The sequence below is a fragment of the Branchiostoma floridae genome, chromosome 18 (assembly GCF_000003815.2).
Source record: "Branchiostoma floridae strain S238N-H82 chromosome 18, Bfl_VNyyK, whole genome shotgun sequence".
Taxonomy (NCBI): domain Eukaryota; kingdom Metazoa; phylum Chordata; class Leptocardii; order Amphioxiformes; family Branchiostomatidae; genus Branchiostoma; species Branchiostoma floridae.
Window position 1 is genome coordinate 11,439,308 of NC_049996.1, and position 27,806 is coordinate 11,467,113.

General features: G+C 42.2%; 1 protein-coding gene across 1 annotated transcript; it reads left to right on the plus strand.

Moving 5' to 3' along the window:
- The first annotated feature begins 4,575 nt into the window (after positions 1-4,575).
- Positions 4,576-27,673, plus strand: LOC118405341 (collagen alpha-2(IV) chain-like). The gene is made up of 36 exons (XM_035804787.1): positions 4,576-4,744; positions 6,946-7,089; positions 7,773-7,916; positions 8,272-8,460; positions 8,862-9,053; positions 9,435-9,620; positions 10,138-10,278; positions 10,711-10,881; positions 11,377-11,517; positions 11,954-12,094; positions 12,297-12,452; positions 13,795-13,938; positions 15,052-15,128; positions 15,729-15,788; positions 16,842-16,958; positions 17,321-17,347; positions 17,662-17,769; positions 18,219-18,254; positions 18,469-18,513; positions 18,704-18,722; positions 18,872-18,904; positions 19,666-19,803; positions 20,191-20,226; positions 20,621-20,656; positions 20,990-21,025; positions 21,122-21,166; positions 21,933-22,007; positions 22,256-22,300; positions 22,438-22,497; positions 23,040-23,075; positions 23,464-23,514; positions 23,871-23,915; positions 24,350-24,499; positions 24,933-25,243; positions 25,760-25,917; positions 26,237-27,673. Exons 1-36 carry the CDS (start codon positions 4,681-4,683, stop codon positions 26,448-26,450), a joined length of 3,771 nt encoding a protein of 1,256 aa, XP_035660680.1. The 5' UTR covers positions 4,576-4,680; the 3' UTR covers positions 26,451-27,673.
- The last annotated feature ends 133 nt before the right edge of the window (positions 27,674-27,806 follow it).

The window sequence follows — 27,806 nt, forward strand, 5'->3', positions numbered from 1 at the left end:
TAAAAAGGCTCCTCCTTGAAAATAACCTAGGCTACATTGAGGCCTATGGTGAAACACTAACCCCAGAGCTCTGTTTGACTTTGACCCCTTTGTCTTTGTTGGATAGACCGTAATGCGCATGCGTATCTGGCAACTGGTTTATCATTTACTAGTGTTGAATCAAATGATGATATGCATAGATCATGATATACATAGATCAGTGTGACTGACGACAAACACTGGATGGTTGTCTGAAACGTCTGACTGTTTCCAAAATCATATCCAGTTACTTAAGTAACTGCTTTTTGGCGCATATAAATTGATGACCCCGATAAGCTGGAATGGTGAACATGTACATAGTAAGTACCAGCTGTAGTCTGATATCACGCCGACAGGTGTCGCTTCTGTGGATTACACCTGTTACATCACAGCTATCAACAAGATCCATGACTGGCTGTAAATAACGGTATTTGGGGTGGTTGGCATTCGGAAATGTCTTAAGAAACGCGTACTTTCCGTGTGATATCTTCCGTAAAGAATACGGCAATATTGGCCTAATAATGCCTAAGCCTCTGATATTTGCGAATTGCGGAAAGGCAACTATTCCATTGCGGAAAGACATCGCAAAGAGTGAATTAAAGACAATCTTTATGTGCATGTAAAAGGGTCGTTAAGTTGCTGAAAGAGTGAATAAACACCACGTTCACGTTAGGTTTAAGCATGCTTAAATATCAGTTTTCTTGCTGTGCTCAAATGGCCATCGTCTCTTTTCTTGTACGGCCACCTTTTTGCGACCCCTTCTGAATGTAAACCGAACTGCAGTCACTTTACCCAGAAAAGCTACGCCTAGACAACGAGGCAAAACACTTCACTCGACACCTCCAAACAAAACGAACGACATGAATGCAAAACTGAGGTGGCAGTCCACCCTCCAAACTCAGTTGGACAAGCAATGATTGAGTGACCGCTTTAAGACCACTGAGAGGTCATTGTAAAACCTTGGAGACCTTTGAGCGCTCACTGAAACACCAATCAATGACAATGACAATGAAGTTTATTGCATATCCATGCCCCATTGGGGCTAAATGCAGTCATGTTGGTACATAGTAAGTAATCGGAAAGCTATACATATATATTACAGTTTACATGCTTCTTCTCTCTTCTTAAAACATGCGTGGACGAGCTTACAGAGTTTTTCCAGTATATCGTAGTTAGATGATGACATAAGGTATTTGAACAGATTTTCCTTCGTCAGGTGCGCATATTTTTTATCTATATGTGTAGCATTAGCGAATGCATTTCGCAGATCTTTGTACAGCGAACACTCTAGGACAAAGTGTACTTCGTTTTCTACATACGAGGGCGGTTCAAAAAGTAATGCCACTGGTTTTATAACACGCTCATGTTTTCATCGAATGAATTCAAATTTGGCACAAAGGTACAAGAATATATACTCTTGAGATTGAGATATATCAATTTGTTGTTGAGATCTTTATGAGTGACTGAGTTGAGTTCAAGATGACCACACCCTTGTTATCCAGTCGGAAGAAATTAGAGGGTCAATTAACGTGCGATTGGTAATGTCCCTGAATCACTTGTAGCTATTGTAAAAAACTAAAATTGCACATGTGTCAAGTTGCATTTCTCTATAAGCCACATGCCTATTGTCATCTTTGAAATACAATCACTTATCATTTTTTCGTTACTGGTGTGAAGTAAGGTCGTCAGGGTCGTAATTAGCGGTGGATTAGGGGTGGGCTGCTTAAAGTTTCCATAACCGACTTTTTTTATTAACTGGGAAAAATAAAACCTAATACACTTCTTGATCTTTAAACAGTTAATAATTGTCCAAAGTTTCGCATTTGTTGGCTAATGGAAAAGCAAACTACAAAAAGCTTTCTTCAACAAATCACATGTTTGGCTATTAATCAAACTGTATGTAATATAGCATCTAGCTTCAATCTAGTGGCTGTAAATCTGAACCATTATTTGTTCAAACATGAAATTTGGCATGTAAGCTATAGAGACATTTGTTATTATACAGATGAAATTTCAATTTCCTACAATAGTTTTAAAATGGTAAGATCTATAGGAACTTATCTCCTGACAAGCTTTTAAGGGTGTGGTCATCTTAAAATCATCTCAGTTTCTCATAAAAATCTGACCCTCAAATCGAGATATCTCAATCTCAAGAGGATATAGTCTTGTAGATTTGTGCCAAATTTGAACTCATTCGATGGAAAAATGAGCCTGTTATAAAACCAGTGGCATTACTTTTTGAACCGCCCTCGTACATGAAACTCTTACCGCAAAATATACATAGTCTATCATCAGGAGGAGTTCGGGTATATCTACCAGCTTCAATTTCCAGTGGATGATCGCTTATCCTTAGTTTGGTCAATGAAAGACCTGTGAAATGTTTGGACGCCCAGTATTCTCTCAACCGTCTTGCTTCTCTATAACTATATCCTGTAAGCTGATTGGCCAATATAGTCAGTGCAATACGGTGTCCTGTAAGCCGATTGGCTATTCCCCAGAGCGCTCTGCCCGAACTGCTCAGGGCACCCTGCCCTAACTAGAGTAGAGGCTATAAAACCAAGTGTGGTACCACTCAGCTTGTCATTCTGATGAAGACTTTTGAATAAAAGGTCGAAACCGGTAAATCGTTGTGTCTCAGTCGTCATCCTTCTGACGCTAAATCGGCTACGTCTTGCTTCTCTATCACACAGGTCCACAGGTGTATCCGATCACGCCCAGGACGTACGCTCTCTTCTTCGGCGTCCTTTTGTAGATAGTCTTCAGAACGTCTGGACCGTGGCAGAACCCACAGCGTTGCCTTTTCTGTTGTGCTTACCGGGCAAATATGACGAGGTTCACCGCAGTTTTAACCTCTCCTAGGGACAGAGAATTTAGGGTAGTTTCCCGAGCTAAACAAATGTTGTCCTCGCGTCACCTACTCCGTGATCTTCTCATTTTGGGCCCACTGATGACGCGGCAAACAGTTCTTCTGTTCAAAACGCTAATCCCAAAATACGCAAACTTTGTTTGTAAAACGTCAGCGTGCTGCAAACATTCAAGGTCACTTTTCATCATCTAGCGACCGCCTGTAGCATAAAGGGCAAGGCTTTACAGTTGGATGGTCTAGAAAGTATTTCCTTAAGGTAGTCCGCACCCTAGTTTAATGCATACGAATGCTTCTTGACGTTTTTAACACATGAGCAAAAAAGTTTACAAACCTCTTGGAATCTTTTCCACAGTCCCATGACAATGACAGCATATTCTCATTGTATAGTAATTGATCGAAGGTGATGCTGCGCTTTCACAAATGCATGGCTGATAAAAGACTAGTTTTATCCACTCTGAACTCTACTTCCTGTCAGGTCTAACATTTGCGGTGGCAACATCTTCACACTCGGTTCCTACCACTCTAACGACAGTATATCCAAATAACTACGAACATTCACCGACACAAACATCCTGACACACCTAAACAAAACCTCTGTACACGGGAGGCAGAAACAGTGGTCAAACATCAACCTGCGGACAGATGTCATCTCTAACATCGCGTTTTTTAACCCTTACCAATGTACCCCAGATAAGGGGACATGTTTAGTTGACTTATGTACCCTGAATGTCAACAGTACGACCAGTGTGTCTATATCAGCACCAACCTTGAACTGACGGTAACCTATAAGCTGTTTAAGTGATGGAGGCATGTCGATTTAAGGGCCATAATACACAAGTGGGCGGTATAAACTAGTAAACGTAGCCGCCGTGTGGTGACTCCTGAGTGGCGGACGTTTTGGACCAAAGAATCCGAACTTCATTGGCCAATGACAGCAAGGCAAATGTTCTGAAATGCTACACCCGCAAAGCCATGGAAATTGTTATATAGAATGATGGACCCCACATACCAAGATTATCTTCGACAGATAATTATTTTTAAAAATTCATCAGGGACGATAAAGAAAGAACTCTACAAATCATTTGCGTATTTTTTATACAATACATACTTACACAGATAACGTAATATTCGTCGACGTCTTTTAGCGTTTCCTGGTTGCTTAAATCATAAAGATTTTGTCAGGAATGGTTTCACCGGTAAACAATGGGTGCCAGACATAAGTGCTTTACAGTGGTCTTAAAATAAGTCGGTATGGGCGTCTCCACGTAAACTCACAGCCGCCAACAAGTCTCTCGTTTGAAGCGACCATGTAAAGGAAGTTGGTGACTAGAATACTTGTGATTGAAAATTTTAACTGTCGTCTTTGCTTGAAACTTCAAACTTTGTCAAATCTATCATGGTGTAAAGATATGACGGTAGTAGTATCATATCTATCATATCTGTCTATATGGCCCTTTTCCCATGTCATCTTATATGCTTGATATTGGTATGTAACGACGTTATAACTAAGCCGACACAACAATATCTAAGACGGTTTTACAGCCAGCCAACTTAAGAAGTAAAGTCGTCGATCTTTTAATTACATCTTTAGAAACTCAGCCCCTTGTGCCTGCGAGCACGTAATGCCCGCGCCTCAATGGTAAATGTCAGCCTGGCGTAAGGTTTGTGTGCCGACCAGGTCTAAGCAAATATAAACAAGACGTCAAATAAGAAAGTCATCGGCAGGTAGACTAGGCCGAGGCGGGTCACACGGGTACAGGTGCCGGTGGGAAGATTGTCGGTGAGAAGGTTCGACTATGGGCCCCAGGAACTGCCTTGGGGGAGGCCTGCTGGTGGCTATCCTTGCCGTTACGTGTGCAGGTATGTGGCTGCGACATGCCAGCCGAGCGCGTTAAAGCTAGGACTGATCTTTGAACGTGTAGTCATTGACCATGTTACACCTGGTAAACAGATGCAGCTGCCGCGTTGTTTTACCACCTCCCAATGTCGAACCATTTGGGCATAATCTGACGCATATCCGTACAATGCTGAGCAAAATCAGTTTCTGAAATATGTCACTATTCCGACCTAGATAACGTCATATACTGAGTCCTTAGCAACATTGTAAAACTAGATTGCCGTCTGTTGTTGTCAGACGTTTTTGTCGACGTAATATGCCCCATCTTTAACCCTGATTTAAAAACAGTCGAACAGTTACTATGACCGACTTGAAGTGCAGCTTTACATGTGTTTGATGCGCCGAGGATGTTCTTTGTTCTAGTTCTGCCCTATGGTGCTCCCCTCCCCACTAGGCTATATTGATGAATAGCCCCGACATAAATCACGCTCGTTAACAGGTGGTTTGGCTGGCCTTTCGACCCCGGGCGGCAGGAAATGGCGCCCTTTCCTGTGTCGCAGACGTTCGGGCGCACGCGGAGGCGTTTAGACCAACTGACGATAACTAACAATGCATTGGAATGCAATAAAGATAGATCTACGGTCATTTCTACATACTAGTCATCAATAAAGAACGCATGATGTTTGTTAGAGGTGTTAGCTAAGGTCGTTTTTATCCCACCCATTTGCGTGTATACCGTTTGCGTAGCTATTAATTCTGTCTCATGCTTTGTCAACTCGTCTCAGACAGTTGACTAATAGTCATGGCGACTCATAGAGAGCGTATTTTGCGCGTAGCCTTATACATTAGATCTTATGATAGACTCTGAATGTACAAGGTTACCACAAGCAAAGTACCCCCTCCAACATTCACAACGACTTGCAAAGATATTTTTGACATGCACTCATCCACAGTCTTGCTTTGTGAGGTTCTGTGCATAGACTTTTGTGTGTGAAGCTTTATTGAAAGTGGACGCATGTACGTGCTTTCTTCCAGACAAAAACTCTTGAAAAGCCGTCCTATTTGCAAATATAACCCTTGCTGCGGGCAGGTCTGCATGTAGTGTATTGCGGGGGTGGGTTTGAGCTTCCTGTGTATAACAAACAAAAACTATACCCTGTTCATTGATATATATCACACACTAATTAAACGCATATATTTATATATTTACTATTATAAGGCAAAGTGCAACCTTTTCTATAACTATTGAAGAAGTGGCACTCCAAACTGGACACTATCTCACATGTACACCTGTGCAAACAGTCCAGTGTTGAGTTAACAACTTTGTGCAATCACAGTGCTTGTTTTTCGCGCCTTCAATTAAGTGGCTGGACAGACAACTGTTCTGTGAAGTAGTTGGCAATGAACATCCAATAATTGAAGTAATATTCGTTCTAAATCTTAAACGTAATGGGGACGCCTTGGAACAGGTGGGTCATGATATTCGTGAATAAGGCATTGGGGGCCTGGGTGCATAGTGATATCGTTGTGATACAGTAGCAACGTTGGATCTCATATTTGAACTTTACACTTTGCGGGGGCGTGGTGTTGTATATTTCATCCAACACAATGAACACTATGTTAGAAAATAGTATTTGCTAAAAGTAAACTTGGTTTATCGTATATCCTTTTGCGATACAAAGCGTGCATGCATACATATGTCCTTGCGCTATTTGTATCTTGATATGATAAAAGTCGAATAATGATTTATATAGACACACCAAGAGGACGCTAGGTAAGTTAGCTTATTTAACGAAATTTATCATATCAATTTGCATACAGTATATGTGTGTGTGTGTTTTTCTTAAAGCTTTATTGAAAAAATAACAATAATTACATACATTGTGACGTTTACATTTACATCTTCATGACTACATCTCTACAGATGCGATTTTTACCTTATGTGCTGCTTACTGCTTACTTGCTTATGGCGAGTCCTTCCGGTCTCGAGTTGTGCTTGTGCAATTGTACAAAATTATGTGCTTGTACAATTGTACAAAATTGGAGTTTCCTCTTTGCTTTTACTGTATAATACATGCATACACGTACATAGGTTGGAAATATTCCTTGATGATCAAATTATCATGGGGACTGGCTAACAAGGCGAAAAAACGTCTCACTTGAAATAAAAACAACCTAAGCTGATTTCATGTCTCCAACACCAATATGTGTGGTACTTTTGCAGTTGTTGTTACCGGGGACCCCTGCGTTCCGAACCCCTGCGACCCGGATAACGGCCACTGCATCCAAGTAGGGTGGGACTACCGGTGTGTGTGCCGCCCGGGCTTCATGCTCATGCCGGACGGGCTGTCCTGTTTCCCCGACGCTAGTACGTCATACCGCTTACTTCGTACATCAGTGGTGTTAGTTTGTTTGCAGTTGTTACAGCTCTGAAACGCTCTACACTGATCCTGTACCTTGTTGCCACCATATTTGACCTTGAGGGCCGTAGTCGTGGCTAGTTTTTGGAATGCAAAACGAATAAAAAATTGTTTTTGTAAATTTCTTGTTTTACTTCTGAAGGCATTCCTTGCTTAGGTACCTTTTCTAAAATCTCTGAGCTGTCTTATGTACTTTGTGAATTTTTTCCCTGCATGAGGCGCCTGGGATAAACAAGGCCCATTTCCTGTCACCTTTCTGGGACCTTTCTATCACTTTTGACCTAACGTTCTGTTAGTATCGATGTGCATAGCATTCAAATGGCAATTGCGGAACCACCTCCCTCTTCTTGCGGAAACACACAACCGCCACAAACAAACAACACAAGACCTCCAATTCACGGAGGTAACAACCTTTTTGTAGCTAGTTTCTACATGTCTGATATGTCGTCACATTTAAGATGTAGATGTCGTTTCATCCTCATTTGTATTGGTCATTGTTATGTGTCCAGTCCTGATACGAGTCTATGTTGAACCTGTCTCTCTTAAACTTCGCTGAGCCCACTCTCAAGTCATGCTGTCGATCCATATCCGTAGGAAGTGTTCTATCACCCAATCTAACCTACCTTTACAGTAGCAGCCGGTAGCCCGTGTGTTCCGAACCCCTGCGACCCATCTAACGGCCAATGTGTGGAAGAGGGAGGAAACTACAGATGTATCTGTAGACAGGGGTTCCAGTTGATGTCTGACGGTCGAAGGTGTACCCAAGCCCCTCAGCGTACGTGACATTGTATTCTTTCTGTACGACTGTCCCTCACTTAACTGCTTGGTTGAAATCAATTGGTTGATACTTATACCAATTTCGTCGTACTCCTTCCACGTTGCAAACCTGCTGTTACGTTGAGTGAACTTCTATAATAGCTCTACCACTGTTCACAGCACATTGCACAATTAGAAGTAGCCTAAAGTGTATATTGCACACTGCATGAGAGAAGACACAACACCGCAATATGTCCGTGTTGTACCCACCACCATCACTCCCTCCAAATTCCTTCGGCGTGTTGATTTCTGCCACCATAGCAGCACCTGTAAAGTATAATGCAGTACTGTTTATCTATGTCCAATATTTGCAGCTCTTTTGGCTGTAGATGACCACGACCATGACCACGACCATGATCACGACCATGGCCGTGACCCCTGTTCCCCAAACCCCTGCGACCCAGCTAACGGACAATGTGTGGCAGAAGGACACAACTACAGATGTATCTGTAGGCCGGGGTATCAGTTGATGTCGGACGGCCGAAGATGTACTCCAAACGCTCGTACGTGATTTTTCTTTCCACGACTGTCCTACATTTCCAATACTCTGTTCACTCTCTCATCTGCCTGGTTGAACCAGTTGGTTGATGATTCCAGTTCCAACTGTATCCAAAGCTCACACTTTACACTGTGCTCCTGACTATCGTACCACACATTTGAGTGGTGAGAAATTGCTGCTATAGATTAAAATGTTTCCGGAACATCTTCACTGCTGTCATCTCAAACCACGTTGCCATGTTACCTGCACTGTACTTCGAGCACTGAGTTTGTGGAAGCACAACGCTACAGTATGTTGGAATTGCACCCCACCATCATGATCATCACTCCGATTTCTAGTACCACAATATTACGAGATGATATATGATGATATTCCAATACTATATTATGTGTCCAACATTTGCAGCTGCAGATGACCGCGACCATGACCGCGACCATGACCATGACCATGATCACGGCCAAGACCGTGACCCCTGTTCCCCAAACCCCTGCGACCCAGCTAACGGACAATGTGTGGCAGAAGGACACAACTACAGATGTATCTGTAGGCCGGGGTATCGGTTGATGTCGGACGGCCGAAGTTGTACTCCAAACGCTCGTATGTGATTTTTCTTTCCACGACCGTCCTACAATCCCAATATTCTGTCCACTCTCTCATCTGCCTAATTAAAACCAGTTGGGTGATGATTTCACCAACTCCAACTATCTCAAGATCTCACATTGCACACTGTGCTTCTGCCCATTGTACTACACCCTTGATTATGATGAGTGGTGAGATCTTGCTGCTAGGTTGAAATTTTTCCAGAACATCCTCACTGCCATCACCTCAATGCACGTTGCCACGTAATACCTGCACTGTACTCGGAATTGCACTCCACCACCAAGACCACCATTCCGATTTCTGTCACCACAATGTAGTAGGATCACGAGCAAATCCACGATGATATTCCAGTACTGTATTATGTGCCCAACATTTCAGCAGTTGTGGACGATGACCATGACCATGACCATGACCACGACCACGACCATGGCCGTGACCCCTGTTCCCCAAACCCCTGCGACCCAGCTAACGGACAATGTGTGGCAGAAGAACACAACTACAGATGTATCTGTAGGCCGGGCTATCGGTTGATGTCGGACGGCCGAAGTTGTACTCCAGATGCCCGTATGTTTCCTTTCCACTGCTGTCTGTGCTACATCCAATGATATGTTTTCATCATATCATTCGACTACCTGGATGAAGCAGTATCTTTCTCACTCCCCACTATATCCAACTGTTCTCCATTCTTTTTACCGGTATACCTTTGCTTGGTTCAGAATTGCTGTTGCCCGAAAACATGGTCCTTCGTATATCTACTTCTACATTTTTTTCAGATACTAATTGCTACGACAAAAGTTGTAGAATTCATTAGATGATTTTAAATATATACGTGTACATCCCTTAACGTTTAAGGCTTTGTCTGTCTGACAAAAACTGTCACTGTTAAGGACAATAGAGCCCCTCCATGCAGAGACCTTATTAAGTACTGAGAAGCTCTTAGAAGCGTGAGTTAGTTAGATATACTTAGGCTTAGCCATGTAACACAGAGTGACGTTGTTACAAAATACTTTGAATTAATTCTATCTTGAACCACACGGCAGTATTCTGTACAGTACTCAGTTCCTTGTCCTTCCATGCACAGCTGTCTACAGCAGCCCGTGTTCCCCCAACCCCTGCGATCCACATTATGGCCGGTGTATCGAAGAGGGAGGGAACTACAGATGCGTCTGTAACCGAGGGTTCGAGCTGATGCCAGACGGACGGAGATGCACCGGTCTTGCTTGTATGTCCTTCCGTTTTCTTACCACTAGCTTCCCTTGTGCACTTTTGACACTGTCTCTTGGTTGCAGTGACTGAATGTTGTTCTCACAGTGTCATCAGTTCAATGCATATTAACTTGCAGTGCACTGCACATTACGTACTGAATTGATGGAAGCACAGCACCCGAGTATGTCAGTATTGCACTGACCACCACCACTCTTTTAGCACACTGTCTCTTGGTTGCAGTGACTGAATGTTGTTCTCACAAAGTGTCATCAGTTCAACGCATAATAACTTGCACTACGCCACACTGTACTGCACTTTACGCACTGGGTTAATGGAAGCACAGCACCCGAGTATGTCGGTATTGTACTGACCACCACTACCCTTTTGGCAATGATATTGCGTTACTGTATTATGTGCCCTGCTTATTTCTAATTTCCCATGTTTACAGCTGTCAGTGACGACCATGACCATGACCATGGCCGTGACCCCTGTTCCCCAAACCCCTGCGACCCAGCTAATGGACAATGTGTGGCAGAAGGACACAACTACAGATGTATCTGTAGACCGGGGTATCGGTTGATGTCGGACGGCCGAAGTTGTAATCCAGACGTCGACGCTCGTATGTGTTCTCATTTTTCCTGCTTATGCATATTTCTGATATACTCTTCTTTCACGTCCCTGTAGCTCGAAAGGTAGCTTCCTCACAGTTGCGAGACCCTGGGAGACCCTGGTTCAATCCTGGGTAGGGCATCTCGGTTAGGGCTGCACACGTCTTTCGAAAGGGGAATAAAATTGGGGTGTCGTGTGCGAGGAGGTGCCTGAATCACGTTAAAGGGGCCGAGCTAGCAACTCCTCTCTGTAAAAACATACCCAGCTACAGAAACAGCAAGGAAACCTGCTCAGCTATGTTTCAGTATGCACTACAAGTGTCTGAAAGAACTCTTTTATCTATCTATCTATCTATCTATCTATCTATCTATCTATCTATCTATCTATCTATCTTTCTTTCTTTCTTTCTTTCTTTCATCTAGTGTTGCATATGCAGTCCCCCTGTGTGAATAAAAACTAAGTCTGTGACATTCGTCAGTCACCGAGCATTGTCATAACTTTGCAGCTATTGCGGACGACCCCTGCACTCCAAACCCCTGCGACCCATCCAACGGTCAGTGCGTCCGAGATGGGCGCAACTTCAGATGCGTGTGTAGACCGGGGTTCCAGCTGGTGTCTGACGGCAGGACGTGTGCTCCCATCCCCCGTATGTGACATCAGTTCCTTTCACGGCGCTTAGAATCTATCCTTGTGAACATTCCAATTTTCTTGTTGGAAGAATCTATTTTAACCACCACCTTGTATGAGCTGCGGCACTTAGGCTTCGGGTCCCAACTGGAATACGGGGCCCTGCCGGGCAGTTAACGGGCTGTTGTTTTTTTTTTTTTTGCACTTTCGGGCGTGATTTTTTTGGTCGGACTTAAAATGAACCCGGGATCCGGTAACAAATAGTCGCCGTGACCTACCCGTGGGGAACACCGATGGGTGCCCCCGGTATCCGGCAGTCTACCGGGACAAATTTGTGGCTTCGAAGCCCGGTCGGGTCTACATCCCTGACGGGCACCGGTGCCATTGGGACCTAAGCCTTACCTTGCGTTCATAAAGCTCAGGTCCTAGTTACCAAGTGTGTTGTACGTCTGCAGCTCCTGCTACCAACCCCTGTTCTCCAAACCCATGCGACCCAATTAACGGCCAGTGTATCGAAGAAGGGAACAACTACAGGTGTGCCTGTAGAGCAGGGTACCAGTTGATGTCAGACGGTCGGACTTGTACCACCTTTATTCGTACGTACCTCCGTTGTCTTCTCACAGCACCTGTTTGAAAATACTTTGTGTGCACTTGGCACAAGTCTTTTGCGGCAATCCTCTGTGTGTGTTTTGAGTGTTTGTCCGTCTTTTCTGCACCGTCACCCACTTGCTCTAGTCAATGGTACTTCCAAGAAAAATGAAAGATTAACATGCGGTACGTTCCCTCGTGTGTTTTCAGCTATTCCTGTTTCCTTGAGCCCTTGTGCCCAAAACCCTTGCGACCCAACCAACGGCCAATGTCTGGAGGAGGGAAGCAACTTCAGATGCATCTGTAGACCGGGGTATGACCTGATGTCAGACGGTCGAAGATGCACTCCTACCCTCCGCCCGGCCCGTATGTCATCTCGTTCGTTCGTAAATACTATCCTGCTAAGTCATTATCTGCGTGAAATGCAGAACTGGTATAGTTTTGGTGCTATATATCTCCAGTTCGCAGCGTGCTATTGCGATGGTATTTTTTGGGTTATGGGTTATGTATTTCGGGAAAGTAGTGTTCACATCTCACATGATATTTTCACAAAACATTGTACGTTCAAAAGCTGCTTAAGACATTCTAAACTTCAAACGTACAAAGCAGAGTTTTCTCCTGTCTAAATAAGGGTGGATTGTATCACTCTCATGGTTTCCAACTCAGCACTGCTTGGTGACTCACCTGTGAAGACCAGTGTGTGCACATCTCATAGGGTATTGTCACTACACTACACGTTCAAATATACAGTGTCTGTACATGTACCTTCAGACATGTACATACAGGAACAACAGTTCCACCTGTCTAGATGTAGATGTAGATGTAAATGTAGATGTAGATGTAGATGTAGATGTAGATGTAGATGTAGATGTAGATGTAGATGTAGATGTAGATGTAGATGTAGATGTAGATGTAGATGTGTGTTTTCCATTACTTGCTATCGTTCCCTACTGTATCTACCTTTTATAGCTCTTCCGGACGACGATCTCTGTTCCCCCTATCCCTGTGACCCAGAGCACGGTATATGTAATCAACAAGGAGACAGCTACACGTGCGAATGTAGACCGGGATTCCAGCTGGAGTCAGACAACCGAACATGTAGCCCTGTCAGCGCTGTCACTCATACGTGGTTCCCGCCACTCGTTTCTGCATCCTCCGAGCACTCATTCATTCGTTCGTTCTTTCATTCATTCCTTCATTGAATCATTCATTCATACAATCACTCACTACACTACAGGGAATGGATACACAGCTCCCTCACCGATGAACACGTTGAAAAGACATTATAACTTTATACGCCACTCCTAACTACCTTGCACAGGATTCACTTTAGTCTCCTCAGGGTGTATATTCATACACCACTCCCTTTACCTTTCACAGCACTCCAGTACATTTATTACTCATGCAAGCACGTCTCACAATGCACCATTACCAACTTACACGTTCAAAAGTACCTAAAGACATTCTAAACTTCACATAGATACAACAGTAAAGTTGTGCAAATAAGGAATAAAGTGTATATGATATAGAGTTAATGACGCACCCTGCAGTGTACCAGTGTACTATGCCATAAGGCTTGGTCTGTTCCTATAGCCACCGAATAAAGAACTGAGTGAGCAAAATGGAGCATTCTCATTGGTCAACGTCGTTTGACCATATAAGGATATACAGTGCTTTTCCTGTTACAAAGATTGTTCATCCTTTACAGCTGTTCTCATCAATGAGCCCTGCAATCCTGATCCCTGCGATCCAGTTAACGGTCTCTGTGTGGAAGATGGGAGTAACTACAGGTGTATCTGTAGGCCGGGGTATCAGTTGTTATCGGACGGCCGGACATGTATTCCAGTCCCCCGTACGTGATTCATTTCTTTTCTTTCCAAAGCATTTTCTTCTTTGGCGCGCACTTTGAATAACACAACGTGGTCAATCTACAATTACCTACTGCGCTGCGCGTTTGCTGTTTCTGCCAACTTCTCGCCAAACCATCGTGACCCAGGTAAAGGTCAATATGTGGTAGAGGGCGACAACTACAAATCTATCCACTATGTTCCAACACCGCCTAACCCTATAAGGGGTCGAAACATATATAGTGGTGTCAGAACATACCTGTTTGGGCGTCGAATCACAAGGCTGTCAAAACAGGCCACCCTCTCTTTTGAGTGTCCCATTGGTTTCTTTCAAATAACTCCGCATTGCCCTGTTGATCAATTATAAAGTTGCCTGTCCATGGGCGTCGCCAAAAACAAGATATCTATATACATCTGATTTGGAATTGATCAACTGAATCTTTATCTTCAGTATGTCTGAAGTGTCGTTTTGTGACTGTGACGTACAAAAATATGATGCCCATATTTACCCATAATTTGCCCATATAATGTTTATAGCAAGCTTTTTGTTGTTAACATTGTATGTCTTCTAACTGGTACTGAATTCATTAAGGCCTCACAATGATACACAGATAAAACTGCTCAAGAGGACCATGGTCTTTGTGAACAGGTGGTCACTACATACAGTATTCTTAAAACTGCCTGTAGTAATGGGAAAATAGTCTAAGCGACTACCAAAAAGTTGCCACTTAATCCAAGTGGTCCGTATGTAGAGGTTTTAACTTGTGTATGGTTTGTATCACACGTATTCACTAAATCATTTCATTTGATCCATTAGTCCTTATTTACCAGGCTATCAGATTTTGTGAATGCCTACCGGGAACTCCCTATTCATCGACCGTTAGTTATCTACAATGTTTATAGGCCAATGTACTGCACACAATGCAGCTTCTATGATACTTCAACAGCAATAATAACATCACGTTTTGTGGTTAGTCTGTGTAACACAAACTCCGCTGTCCAGGGCTGTAACTGGCCCCTTCTAGGGGGCGGCGGATGTTGGGAGGGCTGCCCTAAGCGAGATTTAATCAGGCTAGTTTGGTGGTTAATGCGCTCATAACACATGGTTGTGTTGACAGGATTACAGCCTGTCCCGGAACCGCCTGGTGATGACCGGAGAGGTGACCAGGGAGAACTCGTCACTGGTGCCAACAATGTAAGTAGACTTGTTATCTCTACTTGATGGAACGTTTTACCTGTGTGTGGTGAAATGTGTTATACTCCTCATCTTAGTACAGACAATTTCACACTTTCTACACAGATTGCCCAATATCTATTCATTTCTCATTTTGTTTCATTTCATTTCGCCCTCGCCCTGTCTCTTCCTATTTCTATATTTCTCCCTCTAACTGCCCTCAAATGAGACTTAATGCAGACACTCAGTTCTTTTCCCATTATGTTTATTTGTGGGCATTAAAGATAATGATGATGTTGATGATGACGTGGTTGTGGTGATTATGATGCTGATGAGATGATGTTGAAGATAATGATGAATGATGCTGATAATGATGATAATGATAATGATAATGATGATGATAATGGTGATGATAATGGCGATGATAACGATAATGATGATAATGGTGATGATGATAATGATGATGATAATGGTGATGATAATGGCGATGACGATGATGATGATAATGGTGATAATGATGATAATAATGATGATAATGGTGATGATGATGATGATCGTGGTGGTGATGATAATGATGACGATGATGATAAAAACATAACTTTTGACAAACCTGTTCACTAGGCAAACTGCGGTGACAACAACTGTTGTGCATCCACCTGTGTGGGACAGCCAGGGCCACGAGTAAGTAAAGTTTTTTGTCGTTTATTGGTATTGGTGACCTCTTTAAAATTCTCTGTCCTATTACAGTACTTCAATCTCCACTCGCAATTCAATATGCGATATATACGTTCTTATTGTGTTGAACAAAGTTGTTAGAGGTTGTAAAATAGTACTAAAATGGTAATAGTATTGAGACTAGTGTTCACAAGTATGCATGCCCTTGGTTAGACCACGAGGTAGCTCAGACTCAAGTAGAAGTGTCAACACTGTCACAAATGCACAAGGTCAGGCATTGTTTACAGTGGCAGGCACTTCTCTCTGGGATCAAAGGACCATTGTCCGTATATCATTCAATAATTGTTTGCTGACTGTATTTACAACTTTGCCAATCCCTAGACGGGAATTCCTTACATTCATGGTTATCAGTAAAGTAACTTGACTTAAAATACTTTTCCTCCTAAGAACCTTAAGGGGAATTAAGAAGTAGTCTACTGTCTGGCTTGTCATCGCTTAAAATGAGCACAAGAACTAAAGTATATATAACTTTCTAGAGACAGTAGAGATTAAAATTGACAGCGAGGAGGGGTAAATATGTAACAATGAGGGAGTCAACTAAAGAAAATCTTCAACGATATAAAAATTATCAATAGACCCCTGGTACAATATCAACTTTTTTTAGTTACATTAAGGTAGCAGTAGTAGTAGTAGTAGTAACCTTTATTTGCCGTTCTTTCCAGAGGACCAGTTGAGGGGAGGGGTCACGGAAAAAAAATAAATAGAAAATTAATACAGAATAGCTAGTTACACTAAATACAATCATATCGAACTCATAAAGGTATGCCATTGCAACGTTGTGTCATGTTATGTGTTTACATTGCTGTGTGTCATCTATCACAAAATTATAGATAAATTATTACCTACGTATATGATTAAAAAATAACGCACATTTGTTTAATCCGCCTGACAAGTGACAAATTGTAGTATTTACAGTTCTCATGCCCCTTGCCCCTGTGTAAGTCTATTTGACAACTGATAACTCGTGTCAATCTGTACATGCTTTATTACACGCACCAGGGGCATCCAGGGTCAAGGGGTGCTCCGGGGTTCCCTGGACCTGAGGGTGTGCAAGGGGAAACTGGAGCTCCAGGTTTACGAGGCTCTCCGGGGGACCAAGGGGCAAAGGGGACACCTGTAAGTATATTTTGTGCTCACTCTGTGAGCGAACTTGATGTTTCTGATTTGATATTATTAATCTGGGAGAAGAAATGCTGCTACAGTCATATTTCTATAGCCCGAAACATCAAGTGGCCTTCAGGCTTGGTTACACTGTGGCCTTGTGGTACCTCATCTTACAACTAGAGGAGATACTCCCTTGCACAATAACTTTCTGATATTGACAGTAGAGGAAAACAATGAATTGACTCGCTGACTATTAAAGGTAAATTCAGGAATTTTTCAAAGGAATGGATGCCTCACGCCTGCCTCCATCGGGCTAGATATCGTAATTATGTAGTAAATGTCTAACTGCAATGAAGTTTTAACTGTCATTTCAGGGTGATGCTGGACCCAGGGGACCGCAGGTCAGCAAAACTTTTTTTTTTACTCTTTAACCAGCTGTTTTGATACTCGAATTGTTCGCTGTGCATATGTATGATTTCATTTGCTGACTCCCTGCTTTGTGCCCAAGACCCTGACTTTCTTCAATATATGTTAAGAGCGATGTGTGCATGTTACAACTGCTGAAAAAAATTGTCTATAATTAATTGGCAGTTCAATTCGTTATACATCTGACGTGACCTAATAATCTGACATTATAACCTAGGAATCTATGCTACGTTCTCTACTTACATTACCTGATAATCTGTGCTACGTTCTCTACTTGTTGTGTTTCCAGGGTGTTATAGGCCCTGCCGGCCCGGTGGGGCCCCGGGGTATCCAGGGAGACAAGGGGAGTAAAGGCACGGCAGGGACACGTGGACTGCAGGGGGAGAAGGGTCTGAGGGTGGGTACAACCTGCTCGCGCTTGTATCAACATTATTATTTGTTGATTTGCTTTCATTGATACATGTTGTTGCGTTGTTATGAAACAAGTAAGATTTACCTAAACAACACTAAGGGTAGTTGAAACTTGAAACTTACACAAATTTTCGGCCGACCGAAAATTATGAAGTCCCAACTGTCCATAGTGTTGGTAAGGTATCGTTTAGTAGCCTGGAATCCAGCCATGTTAGTTTAGGTCCGCTTCCAGAGGTCGCTACTCTGCCAACGGGGTAGCGATCTCTGGAGCGAACTAATGCTAACAAGGCTGGATTCCAGGTTAAAAGTTTCGTTGTTTCATAATGTCATTTACCCAACACAGTCGAACTTTTATGCTTACACTTATAGTGTTGTATTCATTGTCAGCAGAATAATTCATTTTTTTCTCAGTGTTTGCTTTCTTCTCTTATGTAGGGTTCACAAGGCCTACCAGGACAGACTGGCGAACCCGTATGTCATGATCTTTGAATCTGAATTTGAAACGTCGATGTGACAGTTTCTATTGCCATTTTTATCTAACCTCAACATTGTTCACCAACGAACGATTTTGACACCCATCAACACTGTAGCCATGTCCCATGGTTTTTTACGGGAACACTGATTCAAATTTTAGATTTAGTCCTTTAGTTTGTCGCATTTTGCTCTCTAACTTCGTACATTCCAGGGTTTGCCAGGAAACGCAGGCCCTATGGGAATGCCAGGATTATGTGTAAGTACATGTCATTTCAGAAGTTATTACTGCACACAAAGGAAGTGAGACATTGCTTTGACTAGTCCGTTTATCAAATTTTATGGCTAAATCATTAACTAATTTCAGAATAAAAAATAAATTAATGCGCAGTAAGACTTTACAATATTTCTTTTGGTAATTTCTTCATTGTTTTCTTTACTCACCACAGGGTCCAAAAGGAGATCCCGGTACGTCTTTTCCCTCTGATTTGTTTTACGAACCAGCACGTTGTCACGCTGTTAGCAGTGTTACATTTCGTTAAAATCTTGGTAATCTTCGACATCTGAATATTCAATAAAGTTTTAAAATTTTCTCTATATATATTTTTAATGTACAGGGTTGCCAGGACCTCCTGGAACCGGAATCGCAAGTGAGTATTGAATATATAAATTATAATGAATATATATATATATATATATATATATATATATATATATATATATGTATATATATATATATATTGTGACCCTGTCAAATTCATGCTTTGACATTCGACTTGTACGTACTCTACTCCGTATGTATGCTTTTTGCTTTCGTTACATTTTAGAAATAAAACAAAGACATTGTCATTCATTGAATTCACCCTGCTCTCTCATTATTACATCACTTTTGCATGCCATTTCATAAACATGATTCAAGATCAAGCAATACTTGATAGTTTACCTGCCCCAACTTAAAATTATTTTTCATCTTACTAGTAGCGTTTAAAAGCCATTACAAATTGTGCCATCTTGCTAACAATAACACCTCTTGATAAGGTTTTTCTTAGTGTATCGGGGTAAAATACAATATAATACAATACAGTCATAGTTTCCCAATCTTGACCAAGGATTCCTTATTTAACCTCCTTGTCTTGACCAACGGTGAATGCTTACCAACACATCAATCACTAGTAATTAATCTAGACGACCTGAGTCTTCGAGAAAGGACGTATCGGCTTTCTCCAATATTAGTCTTTGTTACTTTCGTGGGTCTGGTCTGGGCGTGACATGGCTAAAGACTCCACACAAAGGTTAATGTGTGGCCTTACCATGGCGCTAACCTGTACAGTGCACCTTTTCACCGTTCTCTTCTTCGGGTCATGGCTAATATTGACGTAACAAGCATGTTTTTGTGTGTTTGTCTGATTAGCTGAAGGCCCACAAGGCCCACCTGGTCCGCCCGGGGGTTCGGGGCGTCCTGGCCCGCCTGGTGCTCCCGGCATCCCCGGCTCAACTGGCCCCGGCACCAAGGGAGAACCGGGCTTTCCGGGGTCTCCTGGCCTCAGAGGTAAAACACATCAACAACGCGCAAAATAGCAATAACTCAAGCATCTGGATATGGTTATTGAAACGGTCAGTCGTTTCAGATAATATCCCTTATCTTTCGTCAGTGGCACGATAAGATAACGGATGTTATCTGAAAGGTCTGACCGTTTCCAATATCCAGTAGCATGCACTTGAGCAATTGCTGTTTGGCTTATCTTATTACCTGGATGTCTAACCTTCATCGACGCAACTCAACAATGCCTGTCTATTGTTAACGGACGGTGCCAGAATGTATTCCTTTATTGCATTATAGATAGACAATGAATGATGTTGTCAAGACATGACCATCAAACCGTCACGTCAATTCTATACGTCATCTCTACGAGTTTTTATTATGTTCTCATTTCAGGATCCCCTGGAAATCCAGGTGGACCGGGCCGACCAGGTATGTGAGTTTATGCTTTCTGATTAAATGAGTGTGTGTCACCTATCAATCATGAATTAAGTATCAAGTTAAATTTTACAGCGAACTGGAGATTTTGCTGCATGTTTTTATCTTACAGCGCCTCTATCATGATTTAATTTGTTGTCGTTTTTTGAAGCATATTTTCCACTCACCTACAAAGCTTATTCGTCCCAACCACAGGCTTTTCGCTTTGGCTTGTTAGCAGCATCATAACATACTTAAGAAAAGTGTCATCCGCTAACATATACATTTAACCTTTCATTGTATCTAGCAAATGAGCAATTGCCATGCTTGAAACCTGTACCTGTACGAACGTAATTTGTATATCACGCAGTTTTCTAGAATTGATGTAATTGACTTTCTGTACTTGTAGGAAGCGATGGCATCCCAGGTTCCCCTGGACCTAAAGGTGACGTATTGTAATTATTTCAACCAAATGATGAAAAACACAAAATCCAAAATGAACAATAATGTCTGAAATGGTGGATAAACCTTAGGAACACCATGGGCTAGTTTGATCGATCAGACGATGTGTATACCATTGAACAAAAACTGAACTGATGTAATGCAGATATCATTCATTCTTTCTACTCAAAATTAGACTAATAATAGTTTCGTTTTATACAACTTTGATGTACTTTGATATCTTTGAGGAACTCCACTATTACTATCTTTTATAACGGTTTACCTAATTTGAACTTTCAAATTAGAGCAGTTACTAACTGTTGAATCGTTATTTCAGGTGAACTCGGAGTCCCTGGATTCCCGGGCCCACCAGGTAGAATGGTTCAATTATTCTTTCAGTACTATTTACAGTGATCAATATTTTCTTCAATAATTTAACAAATCAATGCAAATGTCTGAAATCTTTCAGGTCCTCCAGGAGGCAGGGGTGACATGGGATTTCCGGGACCAAAAGGTGAGTCTTAGATAAACTTCCGAATGAAAGGGAAAGTAGGTTCAAACATTCCTCCACATTTTGAATGAAAATAAATACCTCTATATTTCACAATTTTTTTCCTATGACAGGGTTCTCCCCAGAATTTTTTAGTATAGTGGAGGGGCTGGCAAAAATAACCCGCACCAACGCGCTGCACTTTCATGAAAATGGGTTCATTTTGCAATGACAGAGGGTGTCAAATACTACAAGTATAATATACTGTTGTTATTCCTTTGTTGTGAAGTGGCAAAACTACTATTGTTTTGATCATTGCTCATTCACAAGTTTTTGCAGACAATGCTGACTGGAAAAGTGATGCCACTTGGTACAAAAATCTGTGAATTGTCATTAATCTTAGCAAAACTAACAAAGAAAATAGGGAAGAAACACACTAAATTTGAAAAATAGTATAGTGGAGCTGGCTGAGAGTATAGTGGAGGGCCTCCCTTATTCCACTCTCTGGGGAGAACCCTGTATGATTTCAACCTAAGAGTTTTCTATAAAATATCAGGTATCATGTATTGAATAACATTACATACAGCTCCGGTAATCATCTGCAGTCTCTTATGGGCAAAACTACGAAAGCTTCGCGATCAACAAATTTCTCTGACGCTGAAGATGGCTTCAGCACTGGATTTTCAGTACCGAGTGTTCGTCAGCACTGCATGGGTTTCCAGTGCTGATGCGCTCTCACTGGAATGCTGTAAACTCTGATGTCTGAATCTTTGTGATGTTTTTGCTGAAGGGGATTCCGGCACTGCAGTCGGCGTACAAGGTCCACCTGGCCGACCCGGGCCTCAGGGACCGTCTGGACCACCAGGTGCGAAACGTGTCTTACCTTTCATCTTTCTACTGATCCTTGGGGATGTCCTTGTGTTGTCAGGTTCTAATGCTGTATGAGACCCTTAGGGTTTCTTTGTACGATGTGAGATAGGTCATCAATTTTAACAGGTTGCTATTGTCTTATTTGCTATGCATCCCTAGTTACACTAACATTGTTACATGGTTGCTGAGCCAATATGTATGTGTATGATATATCATCTATGTCCCGTGATCTTTGTATAACAGGTTTCCCTGGACCGAAAGGGGAATTCGGCCCGTCGGGACCAGCCGGTAAGTCTGTGTTCTCGATCTTTTGCAGTTTTTGTTGTATCCTGTTGCTTGTTTTCTTATAAATATTCTTTTTTTTTCCGCCAGCATATATCTGCCATCGACGTAAGATTATACTTAAAATATCTGCGATTTTTCAGGTCCTCCTGGCCCATCGGGGCTCGGATTCCCTGGCCCTCCTGGGCCCCCTGGTCCTGCGGGTAAGTAGTACTATGAGATATACTCCATTTTTGGCGACGCCTCAGGGATGGAGGCATTTTTACAGTATTACGATCGCTGCACGCCCCAGGGAATTGCTTCTAAAATTGCCTTTCCTGTGGACGAATTTTGAAGGAGCTGGGATGTCTATTCTTTCATTGTGATTCGTTTTGTTGTAATAGCTATCTGGCGATATCTTGTAACCAAGCTCTTCTTAGCTCGAAACTTTCATAGATTATATTCATTTCAATTCTGGAAAGCATGTAGTCTCAATAGTATGGATCTAGTCTCTACCAGACTCCGGATCGCTGGAAAAATCGTAGAAATGGAATGAATAGAGGAGTAAGCCGGCCAGAGAAATATAGCTGGGTAGGGAACAGCACGCGATCCACGGATCCTAGGATCGCGAGCTGTTCCCTGGCCGGTTATATTCCTCTCTATTTGTTCCATTTCTACGATTTTTCCAGCGATCCGGAGTCTGGTAGAGACTAGTATGGATCATAGACTGACGATTTTGGTATTGATGCCCTTGCTTTCATACCAGGTTCTCGAGGACCTCCTGGAGGTGCAGGGTTTCCAGGTAAGAAACGGCGTTGAGCATTATTTGTCATTCGTTATCTTGGATTATCTTTCTAGTTACCAAAGCTTAAGTGTAACTAGCAATCAATCGTTTCAATGCAATACACGTCTTAAAACGTATAATGCTAATACAATGCAATAGTATGCTATGAGGTTACCAGTACATTTTGTATGAGTGTCGATGTCTCTAATAAATCCAGTTACCTCCATACATATGAACATTCAATAATCGCCACTCTATCAAATCAATTCATCAGACGTTTGATGTTCCATAATGTTCTTGTCGTGTTGTGCTGTTTTTTTTATAGTTTACATACGTATAACAATTCTATTATTATTCTATCAAAATATGAAGTATTCCTCCTAACATGTGATGATTGGTGATACAGGCACAAAAGGAGAACCTGGTTTAGGATTCCCCGGACCATCCGGTTTCCCAGGTACATACTTATGTTTAGGATTTATCCATATGCGTTACTTTCTTTACAAAGAAATGGTTACAATGTTTTTAATGTTATATAGAATTGTGTCATATTGAATTTCATGAAATATTGCCTAAGTTCATAGTAGGAGAGAGTAGTTTATCTGACAAAACTGCGTGAATGCTATTCAGCACCAATTGCAAAACAATTCCCTAGTGTGATTGTTGTGCAGCACCGAGGACAAAGCTTATTTCATAGTGTGAATTCTCTTCAGCACCGAGGACAAACCTGTTCGGTTGTTACCATTACGCTTTAAATGTGCAGCAAGTACATTATCAAAATACATCAATACATTTGTGATTTTTATCTTCTAGGTCCCCAGGGAGATCGAGGGCCGCCAGGACCATCAGGATCGGACGGTAATGTATCATACATCAATTAATATCGTGATAGTTATTGACTTCTCGTAAGTTATCCGGGCCAAGTATGCTGATCTGCATGGATTTGCATTATGCCTATTGTGGTATATGGAGAATTCCAGATAATAGTTTCAACACATTACATTTGGCAGAAGTCGAATCACAACAAATATTCTAGATATACCAAAGGGTTACCATGGCAAGAAAAGTTAGATTTACATAAAGCAATACTTGCCTGGGCACGCAAATGGCTACTTTAGGCATTTATAGCGACAGATACATCCAGGAATTCTATACTGTTTCCATGTATTGCTCAAAGTTACCCTTACCAGATTTACCCGGTGTATAAAAAAATCATATTTGATAAATCCCGATTTACGTGCAGTGTATGTCTCGCCATTTTCTCCCTGAACACATTACTGTGTGCACCACAGGCGAGGGAGGGTACAGGACATTCAACCTGATGACGCGGCACAGTCAGACCACCATGGTGCCGCAGTGCCTGCCGGGGATGACCAAGATGTGGGAGGGGTACAGTCTGCTGCATGGGGAAGGGAACGAGAGAGCTCATGGACAGGACCTCGGTAGAAAAGCAATCATCACAAACATTTGAAAAAGATCACAATAGTTTTATCGCGTTTGAACTAGTATCTTTTGTCATCATGTTTCCTAATTGCAACACAGTTGCTCGCAACGTCCTGAGTCGCCAGTATCTATAAGAAGTCGTTGACATTCTTCCTCTTTGCTATCAGGGTTTCTGTAAGCGTTATTGTGACTTCTCGCTGCTAGATGGCGCAGCGGCAAGGAGAATGCGGTCCCAATCGTGTCTATCTAAGTTTGTATCATTGACATCGAAATTCAAGTTTTCTTAAAACACACAGCCAAATTCTTCCTCTTTGCTATCAAGTTTTCTGTAAGCGTTATAGTGACTTCTTGCCGCTAGGTGGCGCAACGGCAAGGAGAATGCGGTCCCAAACGTGGCTGAGTCTGTATTGTTGACATCGATATTCTTAACAGGTACTGCCGGCTCCTGTGTGAAGACATTCGCCCCCATGCCGTTCATGTTCTGTGACATCAACTTCCAATGTCACTACGCCACCCGTGACGACAAGACCTACTGGCTATCCACCATCTCCACTCGGGCTGAAATCCCTCCTAGCCCGGTCCAAGGCACCGACGTCCTGCGGTTCATCTCCCGGTGCGTGGTGTGCGAGGTCCCGTCTACCGTCATGGCGTTCCACAGCCAGGGTCCCGACATTCCCGACTGCCCCCTCCCCACACGGGACCATAGGTGGGAGTCTATCTGGGAAGGATTCAGCTTCTTCATGGTACGCCCTTCTTTTATTACTTCCGTTGCCAAGGCTTAGCAGCAAAGGTGTTAGATCTCTTGATAGAATCAGAGTTGAATCACATGCACTGAAAAGCATTGGGACGTCATGATGGCAAATTGCAATGAGCAATGCTTTAATCAATTTCCCTTGTACCTGCTATCCTCAAATTATACCCAAATGTTTATAAAACCATGACTGCCTTCACAAATCATATCTATTGACACAAGATCGACACATAACTTAAATCTTTGAAGTACATTGATAGTTACTTTTTTTAAAGAGTGAAAGCTGAAGGCTATGCTACGATGAGTAAAACAACTCAATTGTTCGTACTTAATTATTCGTTAATCGGGAAGAAATAAGACGTTAATGGAAAATGAAATTAGTGGCGAGGAGATTACCGTACATTCTGTGAAATTGTTGATTTTGTACATTATTTCTTGCCATATCAACTTCCATATTCAGAATCGGAATGTAAATATTGCAACTGGTTAACGTTGTCTTCTTCCCCAGCACACGGCTGCCGGAGAGGGCAGCGGTCAGATCTTCTCCAGCCCCGGCAGCTGTCTGGAGAGGTTCCGCCCCGCCCCCTTCATCGAGTGTCACGGAGCGCGGGGCACCTGCGGCTTCTTCGCCAACAAGTTCAGCTTCTGGCTGGCGTCTGTTCCAAGGTATCTGATTTTACTTCATTCAGTGTATTCGAGGCTAATGTCATCAACATCATATACTAGTATTAGACGAACTGCATGCAAAAAAGGAATGGATCAAATACATGGTCTATGGAGAGATTACTCGAGAAGGCGGTAACCCGAGAAACCTCGATGGCTTCCAGAGTCACTCCTGGAACGTCAAGAGAAGAAGAAGGGAGAAGAAGAAGATAACTGTCACATGGTTTCAGTGTTTTAGCCTTATAAACTTGATTCCATACATCACGTACATGTATCTCCTGCCTGTTTCTCTGTGGTAACGAAATTGTTTTTCGTGTTCTAGAAATTACAACCCTGACCAGAACAGGGACCCGTACGAGCCTCAGGACGGGCCGTGCGAGGAGATGATCCGCACACAGCAGGCCCGTACGGAGATGGAGAGGATGGTCGGCCGGTGCCGCGTCTGTATGCTGATAAACGACGAGATCGAGGCGTCTATAAGAGAGACCGGGCCTCTGTTGCCGGGAGTGTATGACCCTAGGCAGCCGCTAGGCTGAAATAACGTGTAACTCTCTCGTACACCTTTGTAATCATAATTAGGATGACGAGGGATTGGTAAGCCAGTTTTAGCATGAAAGTAAATCTGTTTTTGGTAAATGACGGTATAGATAAAAACTGAACTTTGAAGACCAACGCTTTGAAGGATAGGGACTTACTCAAAGTTTCAACAGAGACGGGGGGCGACACATGTTATCTGGCACTTGCGACCCGTTGCTGCAGTCACCAGTTTCTAACGCCAGGTCCCAGATTTAGCAGTAGATGGATTCGTTTCGTTAAAAGTGCATGTTGCCTTGTTGCCGTATCAATTCTTCTAAGTGTTGCTTTTTGAAAGTTCAGTGTTTATTCATAATACAGGTTTGTTCACTGGATTGCAGTGATTTTTCTCTCATATAGTGTTCCTTCACACATTACCTATCATAGTGATACCATTAACGTTCAAGTTAGTGTATAAAAATAGTATGATAAGTTCCTTAGGACAAGTGGTGCTATTAACCATCATGTTATTAACTTTCAAGCTATACTAGTACTCTGAAAAAAGTGTGACTGAAGACACAAGAACACAATATATACAACTAACACACAAGAAAACACAAGAACAGAATAAACACAACTAACACACAAGAAAATAGTCTTTCACAAGTACAATATTACCTCCTAGTACAACCTAGTATGGTCTTAATCGCATTTACACCTAGCATCCTAAATATGTAAGTCAGCGTTCTTAGGTCTAAAAGAAAGAGTGCTATTGAACTTCTGCCTGGTGACTAACCTACCAAGATTAGCATAAATACTATCGCTTATTCTTACACAAAACCGTAATTTCACAATAATGCGGGATCAGACATGTCCAAAAATATGTCCCACTACTGTATTCCAATACATTATGTGCCACGAGCCACTGCACTGGGTATTACAATGGTCTCTGAACGAATAAGTGAATGAACACGAAAACATGTTTGATTATCTTTCTGAGCATTTCTAATGAATTCCCCCGTTTTATAAAAACGCGACATGGTGCTCATAGTAGCTTCTTGGTACATAAACATACGACCAAGCTGGTTTTATAGTTTTCATCGTAAACATACTCGTAGTCAGCTAGTGAACGTTTTTTTCAAGCTTGTGTTGTACCTTGTCTATTCGTATGATTTTCTTTGCAAAAGTAATAAAGTGATGTTTGCTGTATTTGATGACACACGGATTAAACATATATACTTTGCAAGTGTGTTTATTTTAGTTTGTTGCATGTAAGTGTGTAACTCGTAATGCTTCTTTCTTCATTTTATTGCGGATTCTTGTAAATTTCCATGATTATAATTTAATTTCATGACCAGTCTGTACAACAGTCAGTTATA